Genomic DNA, 18,438 nt, shown 5'->3' on the forward strand with positions numbered 1-18,438 from the left:
TACCATATGTGTTTATCCATTTGTCAGATAGACATTTTAGTTGTTTCCACCTTTTGGCTATTATGAATAATGCTGCTGTAAGTATTCAGTATACAAGGTTTTGTGTGGGCACATGTTTTCATTTTCCTTGGGTATAATACCTAGGAGAGGATTTGCTGGGTCATATTGAAACACTATATTCAACATTTTGGTTAACTGCCAAATAGTTTTCCAAAGCAGCAGCACCATTTTTCAAGTTGACCAGCAGTGTGAGGGTTCTGATATGCCCACACTCTTGCTAACACCTATTATTATGTCTTTTTTATTCTAGCCATCCTAGTGGGTATAAAGAGGTATTTCATTGTAGTTTTTATTTGCATTTCCCTAGTGACTAATTATGTTTAGCATCCTTTCATGTGCTTATTGGCCATTTGTATGTCTATTTGGGTCCTTTGCCCATTTTTTAATTGAGTAATTTGTCTTTTTATTATAGAGTTAAGAGTTCTTTATATATTCTAGATACAAGTCCCTTATCAGATATATGATGATTGGTAAATATTTTCTCCCATTCTGTGGGCTGTCTTCACTTTCTTGATTGTGCTCTGTGAAGCACTGATGTTTTTAATTTTGATCAAATCTAGTGTATCTATTTTTTTCATTTGTTGCTCTTGGTTTTGTTGTCATATCTATAAGAATTCATTGCCCAATCCAAGTTCAAGAAGATTTATTTATCCCTATGTGTTTTTTCTTTTTAATGTTTCATAGTTTTAGCTCTTACACTTAGGTCTTTGGTCTACTTTCATTTAATTTTTGTATATGTTGTGAGGTAAGGGTGGTCCAACTTTATTCTTTTGCATATGAATATCCAGTTGTCCTAGCACCATTTGTTGAAAGAGGATTCTTTCCCTGTTGAATGGTCTTAGCATCCTTGTCGAAAATCAGTTTACCATTGATGTATGTGCTTATTTCTAGACCTTAATTCTGTCCCTATTATGCCAGTCTATTCTATTATGCCAGACTAAAATTTCCATAAGTGTAAAATACTGGCTTGGCCTAAAATTTAGATCTATATGCAGTCTTTTCCAAATCAAATCTTTACTAATTGAAGCTAATAATTCCACCTACATTCAGAATCAGAATATCATCTCTCCTTGTTGGTTTAAAAATAATTGGGGGCATGCGGGAGGCAGCTAATTGATGGTTCTTTTTTTTTTAAATAAATCTTTATTCAGATTATTACAATTATTTCTCCTTTTTCCCCCCATAGCTCCCCTCCACCCAGTTCCCACCCCACCTTCTGCCCTTACCTCCCCACCACCGTCCTCATCCATAGGTGTATGATTTTTGTCCAGTCACTTCATGAACCCCCCCATACCCCTTTCCCCCTGAGAATTATCAGTCCACTCCCTTTCTATGCCCCTGATTCTATTATATTCACCAGATTATTCTGTTCCTCAGGTTTTTAATTCACTTGATTTTTAGGTTCACTTGTTGATAGATATGTATTTGTTGTTCATAATTTTTATCTTTACTTTTTTCTTCTTCCTCTTCTTTAAGAATACCTTTCAGCATTTCATATAATACTGGTTTGGTGGTGATGAACTCCTTTAGCTTTTTCTTATCTGTGAAGCTCTTTATCTGCCCTTCAATTCTGAATGATAGCTTTGCTGGGTAGAGTAATCTTGGTTGTAGGTTCTTGCTATTCATCACATTGAAAATTTCTTGCCACTCCCGTCTGGCCTGCATAGTTTCTGTTGAGAAGTCAGCTGACAGTTGTATGGGTGCTCCCTTGTAGGTAACTAACTGTTTTTCTCTTGCTGCTTTTAATATTCTCTCTTTGTCTTTTGCTCTTGGCATTTTAATTATGATGTGTCTTGGTGTGGTCCTCTTTGGATTCCTTTTGTTTGGGGTTCTGTGCGCTTCCTGGACTTGTAAGTCTATTTCTTTCACCAGGTGGGGGAAGTTTTCAGTCATTATTTCTTCAAATAGGTTTTCAGTATCTTGCTCTCTCTCTTCTTCTGGCACCCCCATAATTCTGATGTTGGTACGCTTGAAGTTGTCCCAGAGTCTTCTTACACTATCTTCAACTTTTTGGATTTTTTTTTTTGCTTTTTGCTTTTTCGGTTGAGTGTTTTTTGCTTCTTTGTGTTTCAATTCTTTGACTTGATTTTTGTGTTCCTCTTGTCTGTTTTTGGGTCTCTGTATAATATTTTTTATTTCAGTCAGTGTATGTTTAATTTCTAGTTGGTCCTTTTTCATATCTTCGAGGGTCTCATTATATTTATCGGCCTTTTCTAGGATATTCTTGAAAAGCCTTATAACCATGGTTTTGAATTCTATATCCAGTTGTTTGTTTTCCTCCATTTCTTTCATTTGTGATCTGTTTCTTTGACGCCGCATTTTCACTGTTTCCCTGAGTTGGTAGGGTAAATTTGTGTGCTAGGTTTCCTATATGGCCCAGTGGGTCGGCCTCCCCAGTTAACCTGAGGTGGACACTCTTGGTGCACCCCTTTGTGGACTGTGTGTACAGCCTTGTTGTAATGAAGTCTTGATTGTTGTTGGTATCACTGGGAGGGATTGACCTCCAGGCCAGTTGGCTGTAAGGATCAGCTGTGTCTACACTGGGAGAAGTTCGGTGCTGGAGACAGCCTTATAGGATTAGACTTGCCAAATTGCAATAGCCTCTGTGCTCAGCTTGGATGGGGTGGAGTCTCAGGGCGGAGCAGACAGTCTTGGCTTCCCGTCAGCCTTCCCCTTGTGCGCACTCGTAGACCTCTGCCTTCCCCAGCTCCCAAGTCTCCGCCCGAGAGTCCAGACTCCCCCCACAAGAGCGTGGGTCCCCAGGGGCTCGCCTGGAACCGGGGTTCAGTGCAGTCAGGAACCTCCGACTCCCTTCCACTAGGGAAAGCCTGTGGCAACCTCCGCAGCCTTTGTGTGCACTGGCACGCGCGCTTTCCGTCCTCTGTCTTCCCCGGCTCCCGAGTCTCCACCTGAGAGTCCAGACTCCCCCCACAAGAGCGTGGGTCCCCAGGGGCTCGCCTGGAACTGGGGTTCACTGCAGTCAGAACTGGGGCTCAGTGCATTCAGGAGCCTCTTGACTCCCTTCCACTAGGGAAAGCCTGTTGCAACCTCTGCAGCCTTTGTGCGCACTGGCGCGTGCGCGCTTTCAGTCCTCCGCCTTCCCTGGCTCCCGAGTCTCCGCCCGAGAGTCCAGACTCCCCCCGTAAGAGCGTGGGTCCCCAGGGGCTCGCCTGGAACTGGGGTTCAGTGCAGTCAGAACTGGGGTTCAGTGCGGTCGGGGGCTTCCTTCCCCCTTCCGCCAGAGAAAGTCAGCCAGGCTCTCAGCCGCCCTTCCTCTCTGCGCGCACAAAGACCCTTTGCCGTACCTCCAATTCTCTGTGAGCTTTTATTTCCTTCTAGTTGTAGAATTTTCACTCAGCCAGCTTTCCTGTGGTTCTGGATGGTGTCCGTTCTGTCTTTTAGTTGTAGTTTTGAAATTGTTGTGCGAGGCAGCAGTTTAGGTGCTTACCTATGCCGCCATCTTGGTTTCTCCCTTGATGGTTCTTTCTCATTGATGTTTCTCTCTCCCTTCCTCTCTCTCTAAGATCAATAGAAACATATTTAAAACAAAGTAATTGTTTCAAAGGAGAATCACCTTAAGGTGAAACATGACTTGTTTGGCCTAGTATTTCCCAGAGTCCCTCATGAATACACTGTTCATATACTTTACCTTATTCCTCTAACTTTTCCTCAATTTTTATCAGTGGGTATGGAACTTTATCTCAAGGTAGAATAGGTAAATTTATAAACTTAAATGTTAAAGAATGAAAATGTTGTGCAAAACAATAGCTTAGTATATAACTTAGCAAAAAGGTATTAGTGGTTATTTTCCAATAAATGTATATCTTTGCCACAGGAAAGAAAAAGTTAATTCTTTACAAGTTTATAGGGCAGAGGAAACCAATTTTGTTGTGTTCTTCTCTGGCCTATGTACTTCTAGTTCTGCATATAAGGTCACATGCTAGTTTTCATGACTAATTTTGAAGATTTTTGGTTAATATTCAATCTGATTATCAAAATTATAAAAGATACATTTTAAATTGCATTTAGGATTGTTGGTGGAATTAGCTTTAGAGGAGTGATAATTTACAATGCTTTGATGGGGATGGAAGATAATTGCTATGGGGAGATGAGTTCTATGGTGAAACTTAAATTGCCAATGAATTCACAAGGATATGAGGTATCACATCATTTAAAGTGTATAAAATATCAAAAGCTTATTCACTCATACCAGTATGTACAAATTTTAAAGCACCTGCTTGTCATGCACTCATGTTTGGTCGACTGAAGGATGAAGTGTCAGGACTTTTTTCTTGCTCTGTGCAAGTTTGGAGAGACATTGTAACACAGCAGAAAGAGCTGAGCTGGTCAGAGCCCTGGATTCCAGTCCCCCCTCTTTCATTTACTAGTCCTGTATTTTATAATCTGTAAGAATAGGGGTAATAATATCTGACCTTCATGTTGTATAACTAAAGAAAGCACTTTTAAAGTATAAAATATCACTGTAAAATTATAAGGTATTATAATTGTGGGCAATGAAAATTTAGGTTATGATACTGAAAAAAAAATGCTGTTCTATTTTTTTCCTTTTTGGTGCACTTTTCTAGGTGAATGTGCCTCTTAGGAGCAATTGTCTGGGAGTGTCTGGGATAAGCTTGGGCTGCATAGGCCAATTGTGTTCCCTGAAGGCCGTGCTCCCTGAAAGACTCAGAGCAGCTCAGCCAGCACATCCAGAGTATGAAGCATGAAGTACATTTATTCTGCAAAAATGATAAGTAAATATGAGATAAAAAATGTCAAGGATTCCATTTTTTTAAATCAGTACAACAAAATCAACACAAAATCCTATTCAGAGTAATTATTCGACATTTTAATTATATAGAACAATTATTTAAAAGTGGTGATGCCACAGACCGGCGTGTGACTCAGTGGTTGAGTGTTGACCTAGGAACCAAGAGGTCATGGGTTCCATTCCCCGTCAGGGTGTACAGACCCTAGTTGCGGGTGCCATCCCCAGTAGGGGGTGTGCAGGAGGCAGCCAATCGATGTGGATGTTTCTATTTTCTTTCCTCATGGATATTTCTATTTGTCTATCCCTCTCCCTTCCTCTCTCTCTGAAATAAATAAAAATGTATTAAAATAAAAGCGGTGATGCCTCAGAATAAAAAAAACTGACATACAAATATACTGTACATAAAAGGTATTTGAACCTGAGAAAATGGAAAGGTGCCAAGTTGCACCACATTATTTCTTGAACCCCTGAAAACATTCTGATAGCCTTTGAGTTGTCAACAGTCACTTTTTAAGAGTCCTGTGATGATGGATGGTGGGACTTATAAAATTTCAAAGTGTTACGATAATCATACAAAAAGTACTAGAATTACGCTGTCTCTCTGCAAAAAAAGCATCAAGTGTTTAGGTTTTTAATGACTAGATTTTTAATAGAACAGCTAGGATTTTTAAGGTTTACCTTTTATTTTTTCTGCATGCAGAAGAAACATCAAATAACATTCTACTTGTCATTTTGCCTCACCTTAATTTCCTATTAGCTCACAAAGGCAAGAAATTCACCTAGGAAAGGAAAAAATTCTTCTGTTGTGAATTTGTTTTAAAGAATAAAGTCTTTTTTTCCTTCCCTAAATGATAAATTTTTTCTTTTTCAATTATAGTTGACATACAATATATTAGTTTCAGGTATACAACAAAGACTAGACATTCATATACTTTGTGAAGTGTTTACCCCAAAAAGTGATGTTTTTTAAAAATTTAAATACATTTTAGGAAGAAAAATATTACGGCACTGAATCACAGGAAGGTTATATACTACAGAAGGGCTTTCATAAATTTGTATTGGGGGAAAAAAGTCCATCTTTTAAAGATAAGGTTTGGATTTGTTTCTTCACTTCCACTCTCTTCCTTCTTCCCTTTGTTATCTTTACTTGGAGATTTATTTACTGCCCTAGGCCTCATGGATTCTTCAGTTTATTAATTCACTGAGCTTGTCTGGAGGGGGTGGGGGTAAGGTAAGGACAAAAATGCCATAGGTTTTTGGCTGTAATTATCAGTGCAACATGGCAGCAATATCCCATAAGGCCAGAAGATGGTGATGTTGTCTATAAAAGTAGACCATTTCCAAGTCTTTCCGCATTGTTAAAACTATTTTAAAGCTCCCTGCATTTTCAAAATTCACACAGGATCTAAACTTTTAAAATAGGGATTTGGGGGAATGTTTTTCCATGTTTTAAATAAAAAGGTTTTAGCCCTACCTGGTTTAGCTCAGTGGATAGAGCATCGGCCTGCGGACTGAAGGGTCCCAGGTTCGATTCCAGTCAAGAGCACATGCCCTGATTCTCTCTCATCATTGATGTTTCTATTTCTCTCTCCCTCTTTCTTCCTCTCTGAAATCAATAAAAATATTTTAAAAATAAATAAATAAGTAAATAAATAAATAAAAAGGTTTTATAAATCTATCGTTTCTATATCATATAAGGAATTAGACCTTTTCAAGGTTTTGACTGGTATATAGTGCATTTTCACAGACGGGATTATGAATCCATCCCTAAGTGAGGTTAATTAAAGGGTTGTTTTTGTATCTCTTGTGAAATTATAATAAGGTGCCCTCTTTAAATTTCTTACCCTTTTATATCCCTTTGCTTTTCTTTCTTCTCCCCACTCCTGCTGTATGTATTGTGGTATCTTAAGCATTAAGAATCGACCGTTGTAATTTCTTCGGCAAGATATTGTTAAGTGTGCAATGTCTAGTTTCACACATAAAGCTGCCTTTAAAAGATTTATTGGTACTTAACTATGAATAAATTTACTTGTTTGATGCTTTCAACTCTATAAGATTCTCACACAGGCCTAGACTCAGAGTTAAATGTTGCCAATTAAAATTTTTACCAGTGAGTGATTATTTTGTCTTAAGATGTATATTTTTTGCATACTTAATGAGTTCAGCAAGGCCCAGGAGTATTTCTTTTATTCTATGGCTAATTGCCCTCCATTCAATTTTGCCACTGTGTTATCACTTCCACATCATAGGAACAGACTAGGTTAACTGGCCTTTGATGATTGTGGTCATTGCAGACATGATCTTAGTGAGGAAATGTACAAACATTACAAATGAATCTGGAAGGAGGCTGATACTAACGTCTGCAAATTATTTACAGCATGCTTATATCCCAGGCCCTGGTCTATGCGTTTGGGAGAAGTCAGTAAGCAAAACCCATAGATCCCTTTCCTCATGGAGCTTACATTGAAGTTGGAGCGAGTAGGAGGTATTCAATAAACAAGATGAAGTACATGATATGGTTTGTTGGTGGCGATAGCCACCCAAAAAGAGCAGAGCTGGGTGCAGGGACGAGGACGCGGCGAGGCCCCAGCAGTACCAAGTAGCCTGATGAAGAGAAATCGCCTCCGGGTTTGCGGGAGGCGCGGGAGGGAGGCCCAGGGAGGGTCGCCCGAGGCCGCGCTGCTTCCACAGACCTTCATTTTCTTGGGAATTCACTGCAGGCTGGGTTCGAGTTCCTCATTACGCTTTCGCACGCCAGTTCCGAGCGGGACTCGGTGCCAATGACCTCCCCATTGTGCTGGGTGGTGACGGGTGGACGCGGTCGGGGCCGGGGCGCAACGGCAGCCGGAGCCCCTAACCGCGCGGACGAAGGGCGGAGAGCTCGGCGGCCCCCGCTCCGAGCGCGGCGGGAGGGGCGGGGCCGGCGGACGCCATCGCGTCGGCTCGGGCTAGCGGCGGCGGCGGCGGCGGCGGCGGCCTGGTCCGGACCGTCGCTGAGTCCTCGCCGCCCTCCGCTCGCCCACGGTTGCCCAGGCCCTCGCGCCGGCCCCCGCCTGGTCCCTCGCGGCGGCGCGCGCGGCTGGGCAGGGCGGAGCCGTCCCGGGGATGAGGAGGCGGTGGCGGCGGCGCGCCAGGACGATGCTCTGGGGCTGAAGAGACGCCGGCACAGGCGCGGCGGTCAAGCGCAGCGCCAAGCCGCGGGATGGCTCAGCCGGCCGGCCCGGCGGGCGGCGGGGAGCCGCGGGCGGCGGCGGCGGCGGCGGGCGGCGAGGGGCCGCCGGAGCCCGGGGAGGCCGCGGGCGCGGCCGGGGGCTCGCAGGACGCGCTGAGCCTGGAGGAGATCCTGCGGCTCTACAACCAGCCCATCAACGAGGAGCAGGCGTGGGCCGTGTGCTACCAGTGCTGCGGCTCCCTGCGCGCCGCGGGCGCCGGCCGCCAGCCCCGCCGCCGCGTGCGCTCGGCCGCTCAGATCCGCGTCTGGAGGGACGGCGAAGTCACCCTGGCGCCCGCCGCCGGCGACGCGGGAGAGCCGCCTGCCTCTGCGGGTGAGGTCGCCGCCTCGCGTCCTCCGGGGGACCCCTGCCCTTCCGCCCCTCGATCCCCATCTCCCAGGGGAGGACCCCCGCCTCGGTCCCCTCGCGGTTCCCGGGCCCAGCCCTTCCACCCCCCGACCCCTTGCTCTCGTCTCCCGCGGGTAGACCCCCGCCGCGGCCCATTTCCCCCCGCTGGTTCCAGGCCCTTCCGCCCCAGACTTCCCTTCCCCTCACCTCCCACGGGAGACCCGGGCCTAGGGCCCACGGCGGGGAGGGGGGACGGTGCTTGCGTTGTGGCCGAGCTGGACCCTGCGTAGGTCAGAGAAGGGGGTGGGGGCGGGCAGCAGCACAAAGGGGTTGTGAGGAGGCTGCCGAGCGGTCTGGGCGGGCCTGGCCTGCGCCCCCCTGCAGGACGCGGACCCGCCGAGGGTGCTGGGGATCGCACAGCCAGTCACAGGGCAGCTGCCGGCGGCTGGTTGGGAAATGGGTGGGTTGGGTGGGTGGGTCGGGTCCCTGTGATAAGCTGTGTGTGCGTACTCAACATGCCCTGGCGATTTACCTGTGTTTGTATTTGTGATGTGGTAGGTGCTATAAAAGGTTCACCTGAGATCTTGTCAAGGATAGTTAATTCGGGTGTCAGGAAAATTACACCTTTCCGAATGAGTAGTCATCTAATAGTATTTTTTAAAAATTGGCAACAATATTCTTCCAGTTTGGAAATATAAAGAAATCTGAGCCCTGAGGAGAATTCTGCTATTTTGGGAGATATTGAAGAAGAGACTAAATAACGATTTTTATAGTACCTGAAAGTTGTAAATTAACTACTATTTACCTGTATATTAAAATTGGTTGTGATGAAAAAAAGTCTTATAAAGTAAGAAGTAGACAGGATATCAGATAAATAGGTAAAATGGGTTTTAGGTCATTGTGTAATGTAAATTTTCCAGATTATCAAATATTATCACATACACATCAACACATAGCTAGGGCTTACATATTTATTGATGATGATGAGGAGGTTGGTAATGGTTTCTCCTATCAGTTTTACTCTAATTCTGTCTTTTGAGAGTCAACTCATAAAAACATAAAAAAAAAATCCACCCTCACTTTTAGAAAGTTGATGGAAGTGTCAAAATGCTTAAGGTGAAAGATGTAATTCAGAGCTAGTCAGTAAAATGACATTTAATGAAAATCCTTCTCTAAATTGACTAAATAAAGAGGATTCAAGATTATGTCATCAGTTCTTTCAATTCCAGTAGAACACTTATTATTTTTAGTGTCAAATATAATTTTTAAAATATATTTTTTATTGATTTCAGAGAGTAAGGGAGAGGGAGAGAGATAAACATCAGTGATGAGAGAGAAGCATTGATAGGCTGCCTCCTGCATGTCCCCAACTTGGGATCCAGCTGCAAGCCAGGCTTGTACCCTGACCTGAATCACATGGTGACCTCCTGGTTCATAGGTTGAAGCTCAATCGCTGAGCCAAGGGAGTGGACTAGAATTTTTTTTTTTATTTAAAGCTAGCCTTCGTGATTCTTTTGAAATGATTTCAAAAATTTTTTAGTTTACTTCGTTTATTGTGTTTAAACTTGGACTTTATATTAGTGGGGACTACTTGCATTTATAATTTATTTACAATAATATTGTATGATATGAAAAGATACATTTATAAAATAAAGCAAAGCCTTGCCTTGAGAACCAGTGTTTCAAGGGGAAATGGTTGTGTGCAATCTGCTTTTAGATAGCATTGGTATTGGGGATTTTCTGAAGGAACAAACCCAGTTTACATTGTCTCTTGAATTAAATACTGAAGAGTAGTTTAAGTTATGTTTGTGGACTTACTAGTACAGTGGTTCTCAACCTTTCTAATGCCGCGACCCTTTAATACAGTTCCTCATGTTGTGGTGACCCCCAACCATAAAATTATTTTCGTTGCTACTTCATAACTGTAATTTTGCTACTGTCACGACCCACAGATTTAGAACCGCTAGCAGGGTCGCCTAAGACTATCGGAAAACACAGATATTTACATTACGATTCATAACGGTAGCAAAATTACAGTTATGAAGTAGCAACGAAAATAATTTTATGGTTGGGGGTCACCACAACATGAGGAATTGTATTAGAGGGTCGCGGCATTAGAAAGGTTGAGAACCACTGTAGTAGTTTAGTGTCAAAGACTTGGATTCTGGTGGTAGGTGTTTTGTTTTGTTTTTAAATCAGAACCTGATATTGAGATGACAATGTTTGCATCATTAATATGAATGATAGTATGTTGGCCTCAATGTAATATACCATCTTTATGGAGAGAAGAGTAGAGTTCTTCCCTGTGCAGTAGTAATACACCTGTAATCCATCCTCTTCTTAGTTTGGCTCATGACCTTTGCTACCAATTGTGGAAAGAGCGCAAACAAATTTGTTGTAAACTTGAGCATTTTAGGGTCAATTAATTTAATCTTTAAAAAGCTCATACAAAAATATTATTTATATTAGACAGTTTATTTCCTTCTAGGTTTTAAGAGTAGTTGCATGGCTATGGAAGGCGCGATGTCTTCTGAACATTTAATTCTGATTCTTAAAAATGTTTAATTTGGTACTGTGCACATTTGTATAAATTCTGTTTTTAAGGGAAAATGGTAATTGTGACGCCTTCATTCCAAGAAGCAGGTTTTTTTTTCCATTGATGATTATATGTTGTCAGCAATTAAAAGCACTTATGTTTTTACGCACAGTTCATTGAGTTATTTTCTAAATGGAGGTTTAGGGAAATTGGGTGACTTGCTCAAATTCATATTGGTACCTCTTTGAATCAAATCCAAGTCTTTTAACCTCTAGAGTTTGTAATATTGTGAAATGAAACAAATTTGGTTTGAATTTGATCATGATTCCTCCCCTTCCTAGCGGAGTGACCTTGAGTTCAGTCTTCTCATCTGTAAAATGAGGTCACTTTCTTCACAGGATAGAAGTTTCAGTTAGATAATACATGTAACGTGATGAACACACGACTTGGTATGGAGCAGGTCCTCCGTAAGCTTAAGTTCTGGTCCTCCCCTAACCCTGTGGTCCTTTCACACCACCATGGTGCCTCTGATCTAGCTGTTTGGGACAAATGTCTGGGTCATGGTTTCTCAGCCTTGGCACTATTGACATTTTGTCTGAATAATTCGTTGTTGTGGGAGCTGTCCTGTGCGCATAGGATGTTTAGAAGAATCCCTGGTCTCTACCCACTATATGCTAATAACTGTCCACCACCTCCCCCTAGTTGTGACAATAAAAAAAATCTCCAGACATGGCCAAATGTCCATGGGGGCAAAATAATCCCCTATTGAGAGCCACTGGTCTAGCAAATACATGATGGGTGGTGCTCAGGATGTGTTCAGTGTGGAGAAATGGATCTTGTCTGTAATCCTCAAGCGAGTGAAATTTTCAGCTGGCCGCTGCTTTTGCTGCTGTTGAGTTGAATGAATGAATACTGTTGATTCTTACCCCTATCAGCAATTTTACTCCACTTAGTCCCATAGAAAGAAATAGCACCTCAAACACTTTCTTGACTTGTTTTGGGATTTAATGTAGTAGTAATCGATTATAGTTCTTGTTTACTTTTAACATTATTGATACATCCAGAATATTCACATTCAGTTTGAATTAAGAAATTAGAAATACATTATAAAAAAATAGAAAAATGATGAAACGTGTGGGAAGCATGGAAGTGAGACCAATATTGGAAGAAAACAATGAAGAATAATTTTATTTAGCAGTCAGATACAACTTAGAGCCCTATACCAGGGGTGGGGAACGTCCAGCCAGGCCGTGTAAGCCCTCGAAATCATTTGGTTTGGCCCTGCCACAGCCTTAGGGGGAGTAAAATGTTGATAGGCTAATTTTTAAGTTGATAATTTTGTATGGCCCGCAAATGATGTTATAAATATCTAAATGCTTCCAATGTTTATGTACTCTTAGTCAAAATATGACCTTATTGTTTGGTAAAAGTTTATTATATACAGGTTTTCACAAAAGTGAAATTTTCACTTTTATACTATTAGTAATGAGTTAAAGACATTCAGCCTCTTGAAATACAACCTGCTGTTTGTCAGTATACTGGCATTTAGAACACATTTTGGTATACACATTCTTTAGAAACTAGTCATTAATGGAATTTAGGTTGTATTCCAGATCTTCACAAGATTAGAACGCTTTTTTCCTGGGATGCCATGAAGAATTATTAATAACAGTAGTATTAGAGATGAGACTCATTGCATGGACTCAGCAGCCTCTTAGGCCTAAATATCCTTCTGACAAAAATAACTTTTTTCAGATTTTGGTTTCAAAATTTTTGATGTACCTTTAGCTTTAAATGTGTAAAGAACATTAAAAAATTATGATCATATCTTGATTTAAAGTAATCTTAAGATTGGTGACAGGTTTTCCTAGGAGGAACAATGAAAGCCTGCATGCATACTAATAAAGGGGTCCCTTGGTATAGAGAACATTCAGGCTTTGTTTGGAATTTGAAAAGGGGATATGATCAGTCAAGCTTATCAGGTTCATGCTAATTTGGTGGGGGAAAGGGTTTTGGAATAATATACTATTTGATTTGAAAGAAAGAGTATTTGTGGAGAAGGTTGAAATAGTGAAATCATGTTTAAGAACATTAATTTTTTGTTTTCATTTGGTATATTTCCCGAGTGTCCGCTTCCTGTTTATTAAATGAAAGGAACACTTGAAGTATATGTGTATGTGTTTAGGGTAGAGGTTGGGGGTGAATGACATTATTAGGGGGTTGGTGAAATGCCTTTTCAATTACTATAATAGGTAAGAATTATTCCATTTGAACAATATGTCCAAATATGTGGGTTTGGTTCAGTCTTAAAAACATGCATTGAGGCATGCATATTAGCATAACCAATGGACACAGACACTGGGGCTGTGGGGGCTTGTCCTGGGAGTAGGAGTGGCGGGGGGTGGGGGTGGGGAGGAGACATGTAATATTTTAAACAATAAAAAAAAACATGCATTGAGTGTCTACTATGTGCAAGCAGTGTTTAAGTTTCCATGGTTGATAGAAACATAAATAGTTCTAGTCATTAAAGAGGACAAAACATGAACACAGTCGTGTGATCAGTGTGGAGAAATTTTACAGTGGTAAATTTATCATGACGCTACTGCAGCTTCAACTCAGAGCCCACTCATTACACAGGCCCTTTCTAGGCTCCTGGGAGGAGCTTAATAATATGTTCAGATGGTCATTTGCAAAATTAAGATTTTTTAGTTATCAGTTCATAGTGGGGGGAGAGAGAGAGAGAGAGAGAGAAACATTGATGTTCACTATACTAGCTGTTGAAGATACAAAGAGGATGAAAGTGTACCCATACCTTCAGGATGATCACTGGTGCATAAACTAACACTTACGGTACAATAATTCCAAACAATAGAGACATGCACAGAAAACTATGTGAGCCCAGGGGAGAGAGTGGCTTACTCTGCTTGGTGTGATGTTATGCAGGTTTCACAGAGATCTGTTTTCTGGAGGTCTTCAAGGATGAGCAGTGGGATAAAAGGCAAAGCACATGTTAGGCAGAAGCAGTAGTAAGCATAAAGGATTGGAAATGTGGAAGAACTATTAAAAAAAACACACCAGTAATGCATGCAGTGTGGCAACAACACCCACTTCCCCATATCAAAAACAGACACTGCTTAATCCGTCATTGCATTTTTTTAAATTTAATAAATCTTTATTGTTCAGGTTATTACAATTGTTCCTCTTTTTTTTCCCCCCATAGCTCCCCTCCACCTGATTCCCCACCCCACCACATGCCCTTACCCCCACCACTGTCTTAATCCATAGGTGTAAGATTTTTGTCCAATCTCTTCCCGCACCCCTCACACTCCCTTCCCCCTGAGAATTGTCAGTCCACTCCCTTTCTATGTCCCTGATTCTATTATATTCACCAGTCCATTCTGTTCTTCAGATTTTTTATTCACTTGATTTTTAGATTCACTTGTTGGTAGGTATGTATTTGATGTCATTTTGTTGTTCATAATTTTTATCTTTACCTTTTTCTTCTTCTTCCTCTTCTTAAAGAATACCCTTCAGCATTTCATGTAATCCTGGTTTGGTGGTGATGAACTCCTTTAAGCTTTTTCTTGTCTATGAAGCTCTTTATCTGACCTTCAATTCTGAATGATAGCTTTGCTGGGTAGAGTAATCTTGGTTGTAGGTTCTTGCTGTTCATCACTTTGAATATTTCTTGCCACTCCCTTCTGGCCTGCATAGTTTCTGCAGAGAAATCAGCTGACAGTCATATGGGTACTCGCTTGTAGGTAACTAACCGTTTTTCTCTTGCTGCTTTCAAGATTCTCTCTTTGTCTTTTGCCCTTGGCATTTTAATTATGATGTGTCTTGGTGTGGTCCTCTTTGGATTCCTCTTGTATGGGGTTCTGTGTGCTTCCTGAACTTGTAAGTCTATTTCTTTCACCAGGTAGGGAAAGTTTTCTGTCATTATTTCTTCTAAAAGGTTTTCAATATTTTGCTCTCTCTCTTCTTCTGGCACCCCAAAAATTCGGATGTTGGTACGCTTAAAGTTGTCCCAGAGGCTCCTTACACTATCTTCATATTTTTGGATTCTTTTTTCTTTTTGTTTTTCTGGTTGGGTGTTTTTTGTTTCCTCATATTTCAGATCTTTGGTTTGATTCTTGGGGTACGTTGATCTACAGTTGAGTTTCTGTATATTCTTTTATTTCAGACAGTGTATGCTTAATTTCTGACTGGTCCTTTTCCATTTTTTTGGCATTCTCATTAAGATCCTTAAAGGTCTCACTAAGTTCCTCAGCGGTTTTTAGAAGATTCTTGAGTAACCTTATAAATGTGGTTCTGAACTCTATGTCGTCCAGTAGTTTGCTTTCCTCCATTTCTTTCATTCATGACATGTTTCTTTGTCTCTGCATTTTGTTGCTTCCCTGTGTTGATGGAGTGGTTTTGTGTGGTAGGTGACCTATAGGGGCCAGTAGCTCAGCCTCCCCAATCACCTGAGGTGGACGCTCTTGGTACACCCCTTTGTGGGCTGAGTGCAAAGTCTTGGTGTAGTTAAGCCTTGATTGCTGTTGGTACACTGGGAGGAATTGACCTCCAGGCCAATTGGCTGTGAGGACCCGCTGTGTCTATAATGGAAGAACTGCTGTGCTGGAGACATGCTTATGGTGCAGGACTTATTTCAGTGGGGCTTTGGTGCTCACTGAGTCTGCCTCTTGAATGTGTCACTTATGGATGTGAGGAGTTGAAATCTGGTGTCTCACACTGACCACTAGGCACACTGGCTTCTGGATCTCCAATGGGGTGCAGGTCAGCTACTGTCTGAGGCCACCCAGCAGGAGCTACAGCGAGAACTACAGTTTTCTCCTCTTTGCTTGGGGTTTGGAGGTTTTGGAGCTGTCTGACCTAGGTTAAGCTGCGATAGGGCAGGCCATTCATATGCTAAAGCCGCTGCTTGGAGCTTGGGTGGGTTTGTAGGTTGTGGGGCGGGGTCTCAGGGTGTCACTAGGCTAGGGCGTGGCAAACAGCGATGGCTGCCAGTAAGCCTGCTCTGCGTCTCCGACTGCGTTCCTGCGTCCCGTGCCCCAGCGCAGTAAACAATTATTCCTGCGCTCAGCCTTGCAAGCAAGCCACCCTCACTTTCTGACCCCACGGCAGACAGTCCAGCTTCTCCCCGTAGGAGTTTGGGTCCCCCACGTCTCCCCAGAAACTGGAGTTCAGAGTAATCAGGAGCTTGTCTCCCTTCGGTTTGAAAAAAGCAGCACTCCCAGTCGCCCGCCGCCAGCCCGATTCGCGCGCCTCCATTCCTCAGCTTTTCAGCGCTTGTGCACGTCTCAATGCTCTTTTCTCTTTCCTTCTAGTTGTAGAACTTCCACTCAGCCAGCTTTCCCGTGGTTCTGGGTGATAGACGTTTTGTCTTTTAGTTTTAGTTTTAAAATTGTTGTGCGAGGCAGCAGTTTAGGTGTTTACCTACGCCGCCATCTTGGATCCTCTCCCCGTCATTGCATTTTTGCTGCTAAATTTATAAGCAGCTTCAGAGTTCTTAACGGGGTGCTTCAGGCAGTCACTACCAATTATTTGGAGTTGGCACATGAGGTTAAACCTGTTTGTCTTCTATGCAGTGGGCACCCACTGCGCCTGGAGCATAGGATGTGTGTGGGAGTGCTGGAGAATGAGAGGCTGGCAAGGTGTGTTGTCTAGAATGAGGCTGTGAAGGACTTTTTGTGCCACACCACTGAGTTTGTGCTTACCGTCTGTAAGGTGGTGGAGAGCCATGTGAGGATTATAGCAGGAAAATGATGTAAGCAGATTCCTCTTTTTGGAAAGATTACTGGGAGCTTTGTAGAATACAGATTGATCTGGGTAAAACTGAGGGCAAAGACACATAGGCATCTCATTCTATTATTAGGTCTCAGTAGCCTTTAAGTTGCCAAACCAGTTAGGAGTGTTATGGCTGTTTAGACCTGAGATGATAAAGCTCTGAATGAGGGCAGTAGGAATGGAGATGAAAAGTTAGATTGAGAGTTATTTAGGAAATAGAACAGATCATGGCTCTTTAGTTTTTGATGTGAGAAAGAGGAAGGAATCTTGGAAAGTTTTCAGATTTTTTGCCCTGGTGCCTGGATGGTAGGGAAGATAGGAGGGGCAGGATAGGGTGGGAAGATGATGACTTATACTTGTTGGAAATTAAAATTGGCCTGGAAAAATATTTTTTCTATGGAGTCATGTTGATTTTTACCAAGTGCCTTTGCCCTTCTAGAAGGTTGCAAATCAGTTGTTTAATGTCACATGGTAACATGGAAAGAACATGAAGAGTTGGTTGCAAAAGTGGTTTTGATTCTTGGCTCTGACTCTTACTATCATCACTTAGTCATCACCTCAGGCAAGCCATGTAAAATTTCTGATTACCTATTTCTTTCTTTCTTTTTTGTTAAACCTTACCTGAGGATATTTTTTCCATCGATTTTTAAGGAGAATGGAAGGGAGGGAGGAAGGAGAGGGAGGAGAGAGAGAGAGAGAGAGAGAGAGAGAGAGAGAGAGAGAGAGAAAGATGGATGTGAGAGAGACACATTGATTGGTTGCCTCCTGCCCACACCCTAACTAGGAATCGAACCCCTGACCCTTTGGTGCATGGGCTGACACTAACCACCAAGCCATACCGGTCAGGGCTGACTCCCTATTTTTTTTATCTGTAATATGGAAATAGTATATGTCCAGCCCTTATAAAATTTTTGTTAAGAACCAAATGAGGACATTTATGTGAGGGCATTTTGTCAACTCATACACGCTACACATATATGTTTTTCACTGAGCCATTTCTTCCCTTTGTAAAAAGAGTATTTCAAGATACTTTGATTCAGGATTGATAAAGAATTTCTACAACAGTCTCAAATAGATATATGCGTGGAAGTCCACAAAATGATTCTTGAGGCTGAAACAGCCTTCATATTATCATTAGATCTTAGTTACCTTAGATTTTTAGCATAGATTGTAATGGGCTGGGGAGAGTCTAGTAGAATGTCAAGGAACGTTTAGTGTTTAACCACCATTTATTTATAGTTTTAAATGATTTCTATATAAATATTATATGTTCTTGAATTTAGATTTTTCACTTTACCACTTTTTAACTTGCTTGATATGATATTCACTTATAATTTAGCCTTTTTGAATCCTTTGGGGAGTGAACAGAGGCTTTTTGTCATTAATAATATAAATGTAAATATGACTTTCCCTCTAAACTCTTGGAACCAATTTCATTTGAGATCTGTAAGATTACATGAAGTAGTTAGCCTATTTATTGTTGATGTGTATAAATTTAAATTTTATTGGTTGGAAATTATTAAAGTTCATTAAAAATTTGTTCAATGATAGTTGTTCTTTGACCTTTCATGATTGAAGATATAAATATTCTATTTGTAATTTAAAGAACTTAGTATTTTACTCATAGGTATAGTAAAAATGTATAACTTATGAAGTTAGTTACAGAAAGGTGTTTCTTAATATATATATAAGAAATATATATATATATATATATTAGTGGC

General features: G+C 41.7%; 2 protein-coding genes across 9 annotated transcripts in view; both read left to right on the top strand.

The window, feature by feature from the left end:
• Positions 1–4,900, top strand: part of CEP76 (centrosomal protein 76) — a 27,926-nt gene extending 23,026 nt beyond the window's left edge. Inside the window, exon 13 of the mRNA XM_080686809.1 lies at positions 4,647–4,900. Coding sequence (XP_080542935.1) covers positions 4,647–4,787 — 141 coding nt within the window. The 3' untranslated portion in view covers positions 4,788–4,900. The remainder of the gene's footprint in view (positions 1–4,646) is intronic.
• A 2,455-nt stretch (positions 4,901–7,355) lies between these two features.
• The window catches only part of SPIRE1 (spire type actin nucleation factor 1), a 130,463-nt gene continuing 119,380 nt past the window's right edge, over positions 7,356–18,438 (top strand). For 7 of the 8 annotated variants that reach the window (XM_080686815.1, XM_080686820.1, XM_080686816.1 and 4 more), the window contains exon 1: positions 7,356–8,376. In XM_080686815.1, coding sequence (XP_080542941.1) covers positions 8,034–8,376 — 343 coding nt within the window. In that variant the 5' untranslated portion in view covers positions 7,356–8,033. The remainder of the gene's footprint in view (positions 8,377–18,438) is intronic. The other variant, XM_080686822.1, reaches the window with a different exon arrangement.

The sequence above is a fragment of the Plecotus auritus genome (assembly GCF_963455305.1).
Source record: "Plecotus auritus genome assembly, chromosome: 8".
Lineage (NCBI taxonomy): Eukaryota > Metazoa > Chordata > Mammalia > Chiroptera > Vespertilionidae > Plecotus > Plecotus auritus.